This window comes from Drosophila ficusphila, unplaced genomic scaffold (genome assembly GCF_018152265.1).
Source record: "Drosophila ficusphila isolate 14025-0441.05 unplaced genomic scaffold, ASM1815226v1 contig_791, whole genome shotgun sequence".
In the NCBI taxonomy this organism is placed as follows: Eukaryota; Metazoa; Arthropoda; class Insecta; order Diptera; family Drosophilidae; genus Drosophila; species Drosophila ficusphila.
In genome coordinates this window covers 11193427-11205279 of record NW_025064737.1, presented here as the reverse complement: position 1 = coordinate 11205279, position 11853 = coordinate 11193427, and the positions used below count along the sequence as shown (strand labels likewise).

At 41.6% G+C, this 11853-nt stretch overlaps 2 protein-coding genes across 2 annotated transcripts; one reads left to right on the top strand and one right to left on the bottom strand.

Moving 5' to 3' along the window:
• Positions 1-101: 101 nt before the first annotated feature.
• Positions 102-11143, bottom strand: LOC108098960. Its single transcript, XM_017202173.2, has 4 exons — positions 10851-11143; positions 7522-7756; positions 3957-4079; positions 102-2028 (listed from the first exon to the last, which is right to left on the bottom strand). Exons 2-4 carry the CDS (start codon positions 7753-7755, stop codon positions 1282-1284), a joined length of 1104 nt encoding a protein of 367 aa, XP_017057662.1. The 5' UTR covers position 7756; positions 10851-11143; the 3' UTR covers positions 102-1281.
• On the top strand, positions 4957-6233 carry LOC108098962 (flocculation protein FLO11). The gene has a single exon (XM_017202174.1). It carries the CDS (start codon positions 4957-4959, stop codon positions 5938-5940), a length of 984 nt encoding a protein of 327 aa, XP_017057663.1. The 3' UTR covers positions 5941-6233.
• Positions 11144-11853: the final 710 nt, after the last annotated feature.

Genomic DNA, 11853 nt, shown 5'->3' with positions numbered 1-11853 from the left:
TCCTCTTCTCCTTGCCAATATAAATGGCGAAATTCGTTCTAGAGAATTATGAATGTTTATCTGGCAAATTGCGTCCTCAGAAAGTTAATTAAACGAAATGCTTTGTAATTGAATGTCATGTCAATGCCTCATGATTTTATTTTATTTGTTTTTTAATAAGTAGGTATATTCGTACATACATATAATTTTGTATAATATATAATTTCGTTTGATTTCTCTTTTTGGAATTTTATTAGTTTAGCTTCTTTGAAAAAGGAGTTTTATTTACATACACATATAGAAATTAGCTTGTATTAAATTTATTAATGTACAGAACGTAACTTTAAAATGGTTAATTTGCTCGGTAAATTCCTTGTTAATTTACACAACACGTGGCGTATTCATGTATCGAAGTACTTGCTTGGGTAGTTGGGCTGATTTTGATCTACTTTAAAATCGTTATTCGTTATTTCGTTATTCGTATGATTTGGAACCATTTGTCTCTTAATATCTTAAAACTCGAACCCTTCAACAACGCAAATTCAATAGTGACCAAATGCAAGCGAACGTAACGTTTAAACAGTATCTGCGTTTTGTTAATTCTATTTGAGCATTTTTACATTAAAGAGGGAGCAAACATAAAAACCAATTTCCGCCCGCGGAGTGTGTAAACCACAATTAACATTTTGGGTTACCAATCAATTAGGAGATGCACAGTTGTTTACGTGGATAAAAACACGAAAATCCCATTCGACAGGTCAATATTGCATGCGATTGATTAACGTTAAATGTTAAAATAATTATTTAAGTTACACATAGATCACTATCAATTACGCATGCATGCATTTACGTTAAATATCCATTGAGTTGTTTGGTTTGGTTTGTGGCTTGTTAGCAAAAGAGTTTCTCGATCTAAGTAGCTAGTAAAGTGGGAATGTTTGACATTTATCGGGGGTCGTCTTCTTTGGGTTTCAGTTGTTTAACAGTATCTGCGAGAGGTAGCATAAATCGTTACATACACCGTTGGTTAATCTTCGATAAAATAGAGTTCAAATGCGAGTACATCTAGCAACGTGGGAGTAAGTTTGTCATCAAGGGAGTATGTGCACACACAACACACCATGCCTGCCTTGCAGCCAGCCATTAGGAACCGTCGATTTGCATTAATAATCGTCTAAAGACCTCCTGCCTCTTGCTGTTGGTATCGTTAATCTGTTTTGGGTATCTTTATCTGTGTCTCTGTATCTGTATCCGTGTATCTGTATCTGTATCTCTGTTAGTTGCCCCACCATTCGCACCTACTTAATTAACATTACGCTGGCTCTTGTGAAAGCGATAGGGAAATGACCAGGGCAGTCGGTCATTTCCATTGGCCGCGCCTCGGTTTCCGCCACCAGAAGCCATCAGCAGCTCGTTGCGCTCCTCGTTCTCCCAGTTGGGCTTGTCCTCGAACCCATCGAACCGCTCCAGACCCAATTCCAGACCCAGTCCCAATCCCACTCCCTCCTGCGGCTCCTCATCCTCCTCCTCCCCATCGAAATATCTCGCCGGGTTTTTACTGCCACTTCCATTTGCGTTCTCGTTGGTCTCGTGTTCATGGTTTGTTTCGTTGGCTTCATTTCCGTTGACCCGTCGCCTGAGCAGTGATTTCTTCGCATAGCTGAGCAACTCCCGAGCAGCTGCGGATGCCCTTTGACCCGCCATCACGTGGGTATGCCCTCGATTGGCAACCCTGTTTGTGTCCGCATCCGCATCCGTGTCCGTGTCCGTGTCCGTATCGGGGGACTGTGGCCAGTCGTAGCGCCAGAGTTGACTGGGGAGATGCTTCCAGGGCAGCAGCAGCTGCTCCTGCTCCTGCTGCTCCAGTTCCACATCCTCCCTTTCCCTCTCCCTCTCGCTCTCCCTCTCCCTTTCCCGCTCCAGTTCCAGCTGCAGTTCCCGCTCGAGTGGCCATGGCTGGCGGTACCGCCGGCTGACCCTCGGATGTCCTGCCGGTCGCCACAGGACCCGCTTGCCCACGTTCTTCAGGATGGCGCGGTTCAGTTCCACCTGAAAGGTAATTCAATTCACATAAAATGCTCTAAAATGCCGCAAAATGCTGTAAAACGCTCTGTGAAATAGTTGACAAAGTGCACGGTTAGTTCGAGTGGCTCCCCTTTCCCCAAAGGATTTGTCATGGGGAAAGCGAAACTAAATTGACATTCATGATGGATGACCACACTCGCAATGTTGTTAACGTTTCAGTTTGGTTCGCCAATCAAGTGTCATTTCGTTAGTTTATTAATTGAGAATGAGGACATGGCATAGTTACATTTAGCAGTTTGAATCTTTAATAAAGAGTTTCTGTGGAACAGATATATTTATAAAGTAAAACGAAAATGTGTTCACAATCATGTTTACAAATGACATGATTACAGATGTTTGCATGAAATGGTTGTCACATTTATTGAAAGACTATCTAATCCTTTACACAACTATTGGGTAAACACGTTTCAGGTTTTCTAAAATCTCAGGTGTTTGCTACCAAATCTACTCAATGTTTCAACTTGGATGATTAATGGTTGCAGATTTATCAAACTTGTTAAACATGACAGTTTCCTTAGTTCGAAAACTATTTTAAAATACCTCTGCTTTCACAGCTAAAATTTTAATTTAGTTATCTGAGTGTAAAAGCACACTTCCTATTGGCAAATTCACTTTTTTTTTGTATTTTAATTTCTTTCTGTCTGTGAAAAGGGGGTTTTTAAAGAGACAGGTGTTTGCTTCGAGCTCTGAATTCAATGCCTTAGTCTCAAGTTCAAATGAGTTTGCATTGTTTGGATGAAAGTCTTTTTTGCATTTGCTGGATTGAGCAGAAACAAAATTGTGATCCATTTCTTTTAAGCTCTGAATAAATATGTGGATTTCTACAAATATGCATCCAAATTAAAGTGTCAAATGTCTGTCCAATAAGAAAATATTCATGGCTTCTAAAGATACTTATTGCTTCTAGAAAAGCGATATGTTTCTATTTAATTATTTGTGAGTAAAACTCGCCTACTTGTCTTTATTTATTTAAACCTGAAGGCATTTCATTTCCATTTTACTTTCACTTTTACAGCAGGGACACTTAAAGTCCCAGGTGTTTGAATAGAATATTATACCTGTTCAGCTCATCTTTCACCGATTCAAATTGCTTTTGGGATGCATGGATTAATTTGTAAAACCCCTTTGACAAATCAATACCGTTATCTGTGTGTGAATAGGCACATCCATGCTCATCCATGACCACCGCAGTGGAGCCTCCCTAAAAGGGATTCGTGGGCCGAAAGGTGAAGCTATCAACGCAAATCGTTTGAATTCCTCGCCTTAAAACGTTTGATTTTTTTTGCCTCTTTTTCTTATTTTTTTTTTGTCTTTTTGATTGTGCCTTGGGGGCGGAGCGTTTTGGTAACCAAATAAACTCGCTTTGTTGCCGAGCGAAAATATTTGTGTTACACATACGCCACGTTGTCTTTGTTTTGGCGCCGAGCTGAGCCGTATGCATGTTCTATATGTACATGGTACATATTTTTGTATTTTGGGTGTCAGGGCCAGCCGAAGTGCTTAAGCCCTGATTTTGGGATGTTGTTTACCTTCCCGGAGAAAGTATGTGGGCTTCCCTAGAGCTCCGAATATTTATTGGACTCGCCGAGCGATGAATTGAAAAACTTTCTCCTGCAGCTGCGTTATTTATGGTCTCGAAAGGAATTTCTCATTAGGCATTCTAGTTTTGATTAGCCGCCCGCTACAATTTCCATTTCAACTCTGCACCGAATTACTCTTTCCACTTAAGACAGACATTTAGCTAGAATTGTTTTCCGCTTTTCCATTCTCCGTTGTCTTGCACTGAGTTTTTCAGCGAAAGTTTCCCCCCTCCTTATTTTAGCTTATTAAAAAATACCTCGCAAAGTGGTCAGCGTGGCCCGTTTATTGCAGCATCGAAATGCTGAACTCACCTGGCGGGAGTTCTCCTTCATTTGCCTCCGTGCGATTTCCAGGAGCAAACGCTGACGCAGGACATCCAGGGGATTGACAATGGACAGCGACGGTTTGTTTCGTTTGGCCAGCAGAAAGTCATCCTAGATGGGGAAAGCAAATATATACATATATACTATATATAGTAGTACGCACATTTACATTTACTGCAAACTTCTTAGCGCTTCGCATAATAAAATCGTGGCAAGGTAATGCAAAAAGTTTTAAGTCCCCCTGTTTATAAACAGTTCTGCGTTCGAAGTTTATTGTTCTGTTTTTATGAAAATTAAAATCCTTGTCATCAATGGAGGGTGACAATCTTAAGGGCCAGCGCTATCGAAGGCATTATATCACCTTTTGTTTTTCCCACATTGGGGGCAATTATCGCTAAAATCAATCTAGGGTTCTTATCTGCATAGTACTACACTATACCACGTTTTTTCCAGTAATGAATAATCGGAATTTCGCTTTACCCGTACTTCACTGATAACGAAGAAATTTTCAAGCGTGAGTCACTGCTGAAAAATAATTAGGAAACAATTGCGATGTGCAGAGCAGAAAACACCTGATAATTTACTTTTACAATACCGCATGACAACCCCAAAATTTCTTTGGCCCAGAAAAAAAACATTATAAAAGCAATTCGCCTTAAGTCATAAAGATAGTATAAGAAATCCTACTTAGTCTAGGCAAATGTTTATAAATGTTTCTGGGGAAATTTTGCACTAATTCATTTTGTTTAATTTCTAAGAAGCCTTAAGTTCAAGGAGAATGGTAAACAAGCAATCCGTGTTCATGTTCAGATAAATATGATAATTACGATTATTGTTTGTCTGACTATCAGACATGCTGGCGATTAGATAAGAACTTGGCTGTGTGAGGTCGCAATGTCTGGGGGAGTGTAGTGGACATGGTTATCAGATTTCTATAAAAGCTATAGCCACCTGCAGAACCCGGTAGTATATTCGAAACGATAGCGAAATGAAGGTTCTAACGCTCTTCTTGTTGACTGCTCTGGTGGCAGTGGCAGTTGGCCGGCCAAACGGCGGATGGTTCGGCAACTTTGGCGGCAAATGGATCAAGAACTTCGGTTGGGGATCCGACAACGATAGTCAGGGAGTTCAGGAACAGAAGTGGAACAACCAGAATCAGTGGAACGGAAACGGACATGGCCAGAACCAGGGTCAGTGGAATGGCGGAAATGGTCAGGGTCAGTGGAATAACGGTAACAACCACGGACAGTGGAACGGCGGTAATGGACACGGTCATGGCCACGGACAAGGAAATGGCCACGGCAACAACCATGGTCATGGTCACGGACACGGAGGTCACCGCCCACCACCACCACCACCACCAACCACTGATGTGCCCGAAGACGATGATGTGTCCACCACCGATGTGACTAACCCCACGGAGGAGACCACTCTGGCCCCCGAAGTTCCGGAGGAGTCCACCACTCAGGCTGCCGAGGAAACCACCTTGGCCCCTGAAGTTCCGGAGGAATCCACCACTCAGGCACCGGAAGAGGATACCACTGAGGCTCCTGAAGAGGATACCACTCAGGCACCTGAAGAAGACACCACTGAGGCACCGGAAGAAGACACCACTCTGGCTCCTGAAGATCCCGAGGAATCCACCACCCAGGAACCAGATGAAGAAACTACTGATTCTGGAAGCGGTGCTCCCGAGGAAACTACTCAGGCTCCCGAAGATCCAGAGGATTCGACCACCGAGGAGCCCGAGGAAACAACCGAGGATGGAAGCGGCGCTCCCGAGGAAACCACTCAGGCTCCCGAGGAACCGGAAGATTCCACCACCCAGGAACCAGAGGAAGTAACCACTGACTCCGAGGATGGCAGCGGTTCCACCGAGGAATCCACTCCTGCCCCCGAAGTTCCCGAGGACTCAACCACTCAGGCGACTGATGAGCCTGAAGACTCCACGACTGATTCTTCAGCGGCCTAGGAAGCTATTTCGTTCATCAGAAAGGTTCCTAAAGAGTCTGATGTTCATACAAATCGTTTAAAACGCATCCTTTCAAAGTAACAAAGAACTTTTAAACGAAATATGGAGCAAATATTAAACTGTTATAGCTAAATTATTCATCGTGTTTCTGCCGAACCACGTGGCCTTTTATAGAACTAAGTCTGAAGCCTCATGAATTAACATCGTGTTATGTAGTCACGCATTCGTCATATAGCTTTATAGTACCGACAATCTGAACAATTAAAATTACCACAAAAAAAGAAAAAACTAAAGACCCTCAACTCTTTATTTACGATTGTACCTAAAAGCTTAAAGGTCTATCCGCATTGAATGCTTATCACGAAACTAGCTTTCGATTTTTCTGACCATGACGGTATTGTTGATTGGATGTTTCTTTGGCTGTTAAATCATTGATACATATAGTACATCAATCAAGGATCCGCTACTTGACTGATTAGTTGGCAAATCGACCCTTATCGGTACATAAATAAGTTGTGTTGCTGTGTGTTACTGCGGTTAATGACGTGTCATATTTGGCCGAACAAATGGAAAATTTCGTAATTGGCTTTTAGCCTGGCCCCGAGGTTCATTCGGTTTAAACTGCTGCCTCATGATAAAACATCATTTCTTTCGGCAAATAAAGTGAAATTGTTTACGTAGGTCGCATTATTGTGCTTAAATCTCCAATTTCACAAACGAACTTCAATCACATTTAAATTGCGCTGAATAAAGAATCGACTTTACGCAATTTGAACTTCTTAAAAAAGCTGAGGTGAAACTTTTGATTGTGGACAACGAGAGTTGTTGAAGACAAATAAAAATTGTTTCTTTGTTTTCTCCTAATGACGCTCGGACAAAATCCTTGACGAAAATTTCCATTTGTTTTGAAAGCCAAAGACGCGAATCAATTTTGTTGCCAAGTTCGTGTGTGTCAAGCTGTATGCTATATATGATTTTTTTCGGTTGGTCCGAACCAGTTTCACATTGAGGTACTTCCTTACTCTGAAGTGCGTAGATTAGATTAGACCAAAAACCATTTAGATTCAAACGCATTTGATATATTGGATTTTTGGAAGTGGTTAAAGATTTCTCGGAATTGGGCAATAAGATTTGCCACTATTTTAAACTGTTTTGACAAGGGCTCACTTAACTAACATGGTGATAAACAAATCCAAATTGTTCTTTATTAATAGTTGCCTACGCAATTTCTCATACATATGTGATAATGAATAACAACATAGTACCTAACCCTTGTTATTACTGATATGGAAAACTATATCAAACAATTAAAATAAAATTCATGAACGCAAGCGGTCATTGTCGTTGGTTCCTTGAAATGCCCTTGTGTCGAACAATGTGTCAATTTATGAACAGAAACCAATGACGGGTGTCAAAGGAGCTATGAAAGCGACAGTTGGAAAAATGCAGAGCCAATAATTGAATATGCATTCGAATAAAAAACATTCAACCGAGTGACGCAAAAGCGGCTGCCACTCACTCACAAAGGGAGACGGACAGAAAGGACTGCATTCGGAATCGGACTCGGAATCGGATGCCCACCTGTGTGTTCCGTGCGTCGGGGTATTCCAGGGGATATCCGTTTGTGCGGCTGCTTCCTCCGACCTCTGCTCCCGATCCTCCCACTGCTGCTGCTCTTGCTCCAGGTCCTCCTGCTCCGGCTCCTGCTCCAACTGCTCCTGCTACTCCACCTCCTCGCTGGGCTGTGCAGACAAGCCTCGTGGCACACAGTAAAGTTAATAACACCGGACAAAACCACGCTGTGGCTTTCATCATTCTGCAACAGAAAAAATAGCGTTAAAATTGTAGAATCGCTTGGGTGAGTGCACAATTTACAGATATGCACGTAATGCGAATCGGTGCGCATATAAAAAGTATATAACATTTATCAAAATTAAGCAAAAACATTAATATTGATTCCGATCTATACAAAATCGTTGTCTGGCAAAACAAATGGAAAATTGTAGTCAAGTTTCCAGTTGAAATTGCAAAAATTTTTATTCAATTAGTCTTAAGCCAACATTCATAACCATTACCCTTTTAAATCCATTTAAAATATACTCCATAAATACACATGTATTAAAACCAGCTAAGGGTATTAAAAATGCCATAGAGTTACAGCGTTTTTGTGTGTTCATTTTTATGGAAAATTAAGCTTATCTGTGGCTATTATTTTAAAATTTCAGAGCCACTGCCTCTGCACTTTGACCTCTGTCGTTTTCCCCGCGGAATAGAGCGAACAAAATGCTGACAGCTAACCTGTGAAAAATGCGCAGAAATTCTGACAACAAGAAGTGTTCTCATAATTTATGGGCCACGTAAATATGTGGTACTTCTGAAACCTAGTTTTTTTGATGAACATTCGTATGCATATCAATCTCATGTCCCCGTGGACTTTTCAATCAGTTCGCCACGGGAGTTGAGTGCAAATTTACGGAACCTTCAAAAGGGAAATTAGATTTTAAATTGAAGACGTCGTCGTGTTAACTGCAGAGCAACAAGATTATTTTCCGGCTGCAGAGCTAAGCGGCTAAACTTGTTTTAAAAGCGAGAATATAAGTTAACTTCCGGAAGGCAATGTTTTTATATGCTTCACGCTGCTCAAACACACTTATTGCGTTCCTAAAATAGCTTTAATATTTCCGATAAATTTGATTTCCCTCTACAAGGGTAGACTATACAAACTAAAAAAGTTCTATCACCTGTGCTCTATAAATAGACACTTAATTAAGTAAAAGCATTTGTCGCCCTATAATAGATGCTTAAAGTTTCCTTGGTCTCTTTGTTTTATCCATCAACTCTCTCATGTATTAGAAACGTTTTTTCTTCTTCATGTTTTGTATTATAAGACCTTCAGGTGCCGGGAATTTTTTAATTGTATTAAAATAATAAAAGTTGGCTTTTGTTTCCCTACACCTACACAGTGTGTAAAATCATTATACTCATTCCCAAACTTCTACAGAGCAAGTTACTTTGAGCTACTAACAAAATTAATCAACAGTTGCTTAAACTACTGAACTTCTTGCTATTTTGTAAGCGTAACTCAAAGTTTAAACTACCATAACTCAAATTCCTCAATAAGTTAAAACAAACTTAAGCCTTGTTACCGCAGGGTGTTGAATATTTTCCCAATTTGAAACTAGAAAAATGCCAGTTGCAGGGCTAACTTTTAACACAAATTGCTTTTTGTAATCAAGACGTTTTAAAAACCAATTAAATTAAATTAAAATCCCCAAAACTGAAATGTGAGCATTCTTTCGAAAGTAAATTCCCACGTTACGTAAGGAATGCAAAGTTGTTAAGCATTTTAAGCAACTGAATTTCTTGCAAGCGAAACTCAAAGTTTGATCTCGCATAACTCAAATTCCTTCCTAACTGAAAATTAACTTCAGCTTTGTTACCGCAAGGCGTTAAATGTTATCTAATGTTTTAATCGCTAGAGACACGCCACTTTTCAAGTTACATTTTAGCACAAATTGGTTTTTGTGATGAAGGTATTTTAAAATCCAATTAAATTTCCTCGAAACTGAAATTTCAACATTGTTTCGAAAGTGAATTCCCACATTACCTGAATGGGAATTCAAAGTTTCTGCGCTCGCACACACAAACCCCGTTGAAAATTATGGCAGCTCCTTTGTTTTCGGTTCTCGGTTTTCGGTTCTCGGTTGGGGGAGCAACCTATGTGTATTCCATATCCCACCTGTCAGCAGGAGCATTAGACATCAGATATAAGTAACTGCTTAAATGGCAGCCGCATTAGTCCTGCCGGCAATCACATGTCATACGGATGCCATTTGGTTGAACAAGGATTTACGAATCGGGGCGCAAAATTCGTGGGTGGCTGCGGCACTTCGCAAACGACAATTGATGGCTATTGATTTCCCCTAATAGATCGCGTAAACGTGGTGAAAAGCGATGATGATGGGTTGGGGATGGTTGCCCAAACCACGAGCATTGAAGTTGCAGCGGAAATTGCACTCGAATTGAATTAGGGGTCGAGTGGAGTCAGCCGAACAGATGAATCCTCGTTGGAGAGGAGTTCCCGTGGCAGAAGGTCCTTTGATAAGGCGACGTAATGAATGAACTCCTACATTTGAAGTTGAACAAATATTGATTTTCTGGAAGTAATATGGAATTCAAGGCAATAAAACTGCCCTGCCCCACTGAGAGTTGTGAGTTGTGCCCATGACAGGACCATTGTCGTATTCCGGTGACGGTGACGGTGACGGAAATCGTGATTGCCGGGGGCCACTTGCCAGCACGTCCCTTCTTGTTTTATCGCCGATTCAAAAGCAGTCCTAAGCAGTCCACAAGGAAATGAAATCCGGCGTTATCTATGCCAACTTGAGATATTTACATACGCGTATGCAAATACGGGGAGTTCCAGTATGTGGGCCCCACCAAAGCGAATGAAAGTTTCTGCAGCTTTAAAAGCGCAAATCCCCATTTGATTAGCCCATAAAAAATGTGAACAAAAAGGTCAATCAATCGAGAGTCTAAAGCTCGAGAAAAGGCACTTTCGTCCCCAGCAAATTACGAGGTGTGATTGCCGACGCTGACAGCAACAAAAAAAAAACAGAAAAAAAAAAATAAATAAAAGTGAGGAAGGAACGCTCGCTAAGCTTGTTTGCAGTCTATTAAGTTACGTGATTTTGTTACCTGAAACCAGCGGCAACAATGCCCCACGCACATAGAACGAAAACTAATTAGCTTAAACGTTTTTTAAGCAATCAATCAACGTGGTCCCATTTGGGCATAAAATATTTTCGTTTCTCAGCTGAAATCTGATACGGTTGCGGAGCCAATTCGAAAACACACCAACTCAAAAACATAAAACATAAACATAAAACATCACATAAAAGGGAAATCACCTTATCAGTGGTAATTGCACCTAATTTCGTTGATTCTGGAAACGCACTCGACGGATTGATTTATGGCGATCGAGATATTTCGCGTGTGGGTTGTTTTATTTAATGTGTAATCTGTCGCGTTCCGTGGCTTTTATATATGTTTTTCTAATTTGTTTTATGTATTCACGCGGCGCGACTCGAAACGGCAATTGAATCGAAATCGAAGTAGGAAACTGTTGCTGGCTGGAGTTTTTTGGTTTTTCTCAAGCCTTCGCTGTTGTTTTTCCCAGCATCGAAACCTCGAACGCAACAGGCTGACGACGAGCGGAGGACTCACGGAGCATAGCGATTACGGCGTGTTTTTATATTGGCCGCCCCGAAGCGCCCGACACGACGAGCCACGATACGAAGGACTCCGACGAAGGCGTTGAGGAAGGATATGGGATATGGTACATGCTACAGCTACAGCTATTGGGAATAGAATACGAGGCGGCAGGACGAAGTTGGCCAGAGCCACGCGACGAGTTATGAATGAAAACGTGCGGGCACGGCGCCTTTGCCAGAATGATGGAAATCGAATCAGATGAGGCGGCCCAGACCGCAAGGGTTGGCTCCCCTAATAAATCACCGAAAGGTGTACCAACACATTAAGGAATTGACGAATTGATGGGTGGGCGGACGGGCTGGAAAAGTTTGGTAGGTGTTGCAGCAACATGTTGCCCGCGAGCGGTTACCCATCTCGCCGCTGTAATTATCGAACTCAATTAATATTTAATGAGTTTTATTTGCACATTAATTGTTCGATTTAAAGCCAGACGCCGAGCCGAGTTGACGAGGGATCTCCGCACCACTCAATGTCATGTCAAAAGGTGCTAACGTGGCCCGACATTCCGCTTGGCCGGCAATCGGGCGTAAAATTGCTCACCATAAATCCATCAAAGGCTAACCATGGGGGTCCTGCTGAAAAGATTGGGATCCCGTGCTCACAAAAGGGATTTGTTCTTATGTTAGTACAACTAACTTT

What these genes read in the sequence shown, in the direction of transcription:
- LOC108098960 (XM_017202173.2), bottom strand. Translation starts at nt 7,755, where the DNA reads ATGATGAAAGCCACAGCGTGGTTTTGTCCGGTGTTATTAACTTTACTG. An exon ending in CCGACGCACGGAACACACAG is followed by an intron (nt 4,080 to 7,521) that starts GTGGGCATCCGA and finishes TTCCCCATCTAG; the next exon opens with GATGACTTTCTGCTGGCCAA. An exon ending in TGAAGGAGAACTCCCGCCAG is followed by an intron (nt 2,029 to 3,956) that starts GTGAGTTCAGCA and finishes ATTACCTTTCAG; the next exon opens with GTGGAACTGAACCGCGCCAT.
- LOC108098962 (XM_017202174.1), top strand. Translation starts at nt 4,957, where the DNA reads ATGAAGGTTCTAACGCTCTTCTTGTTGACTGCTCTGGTGGCAGTGGCA.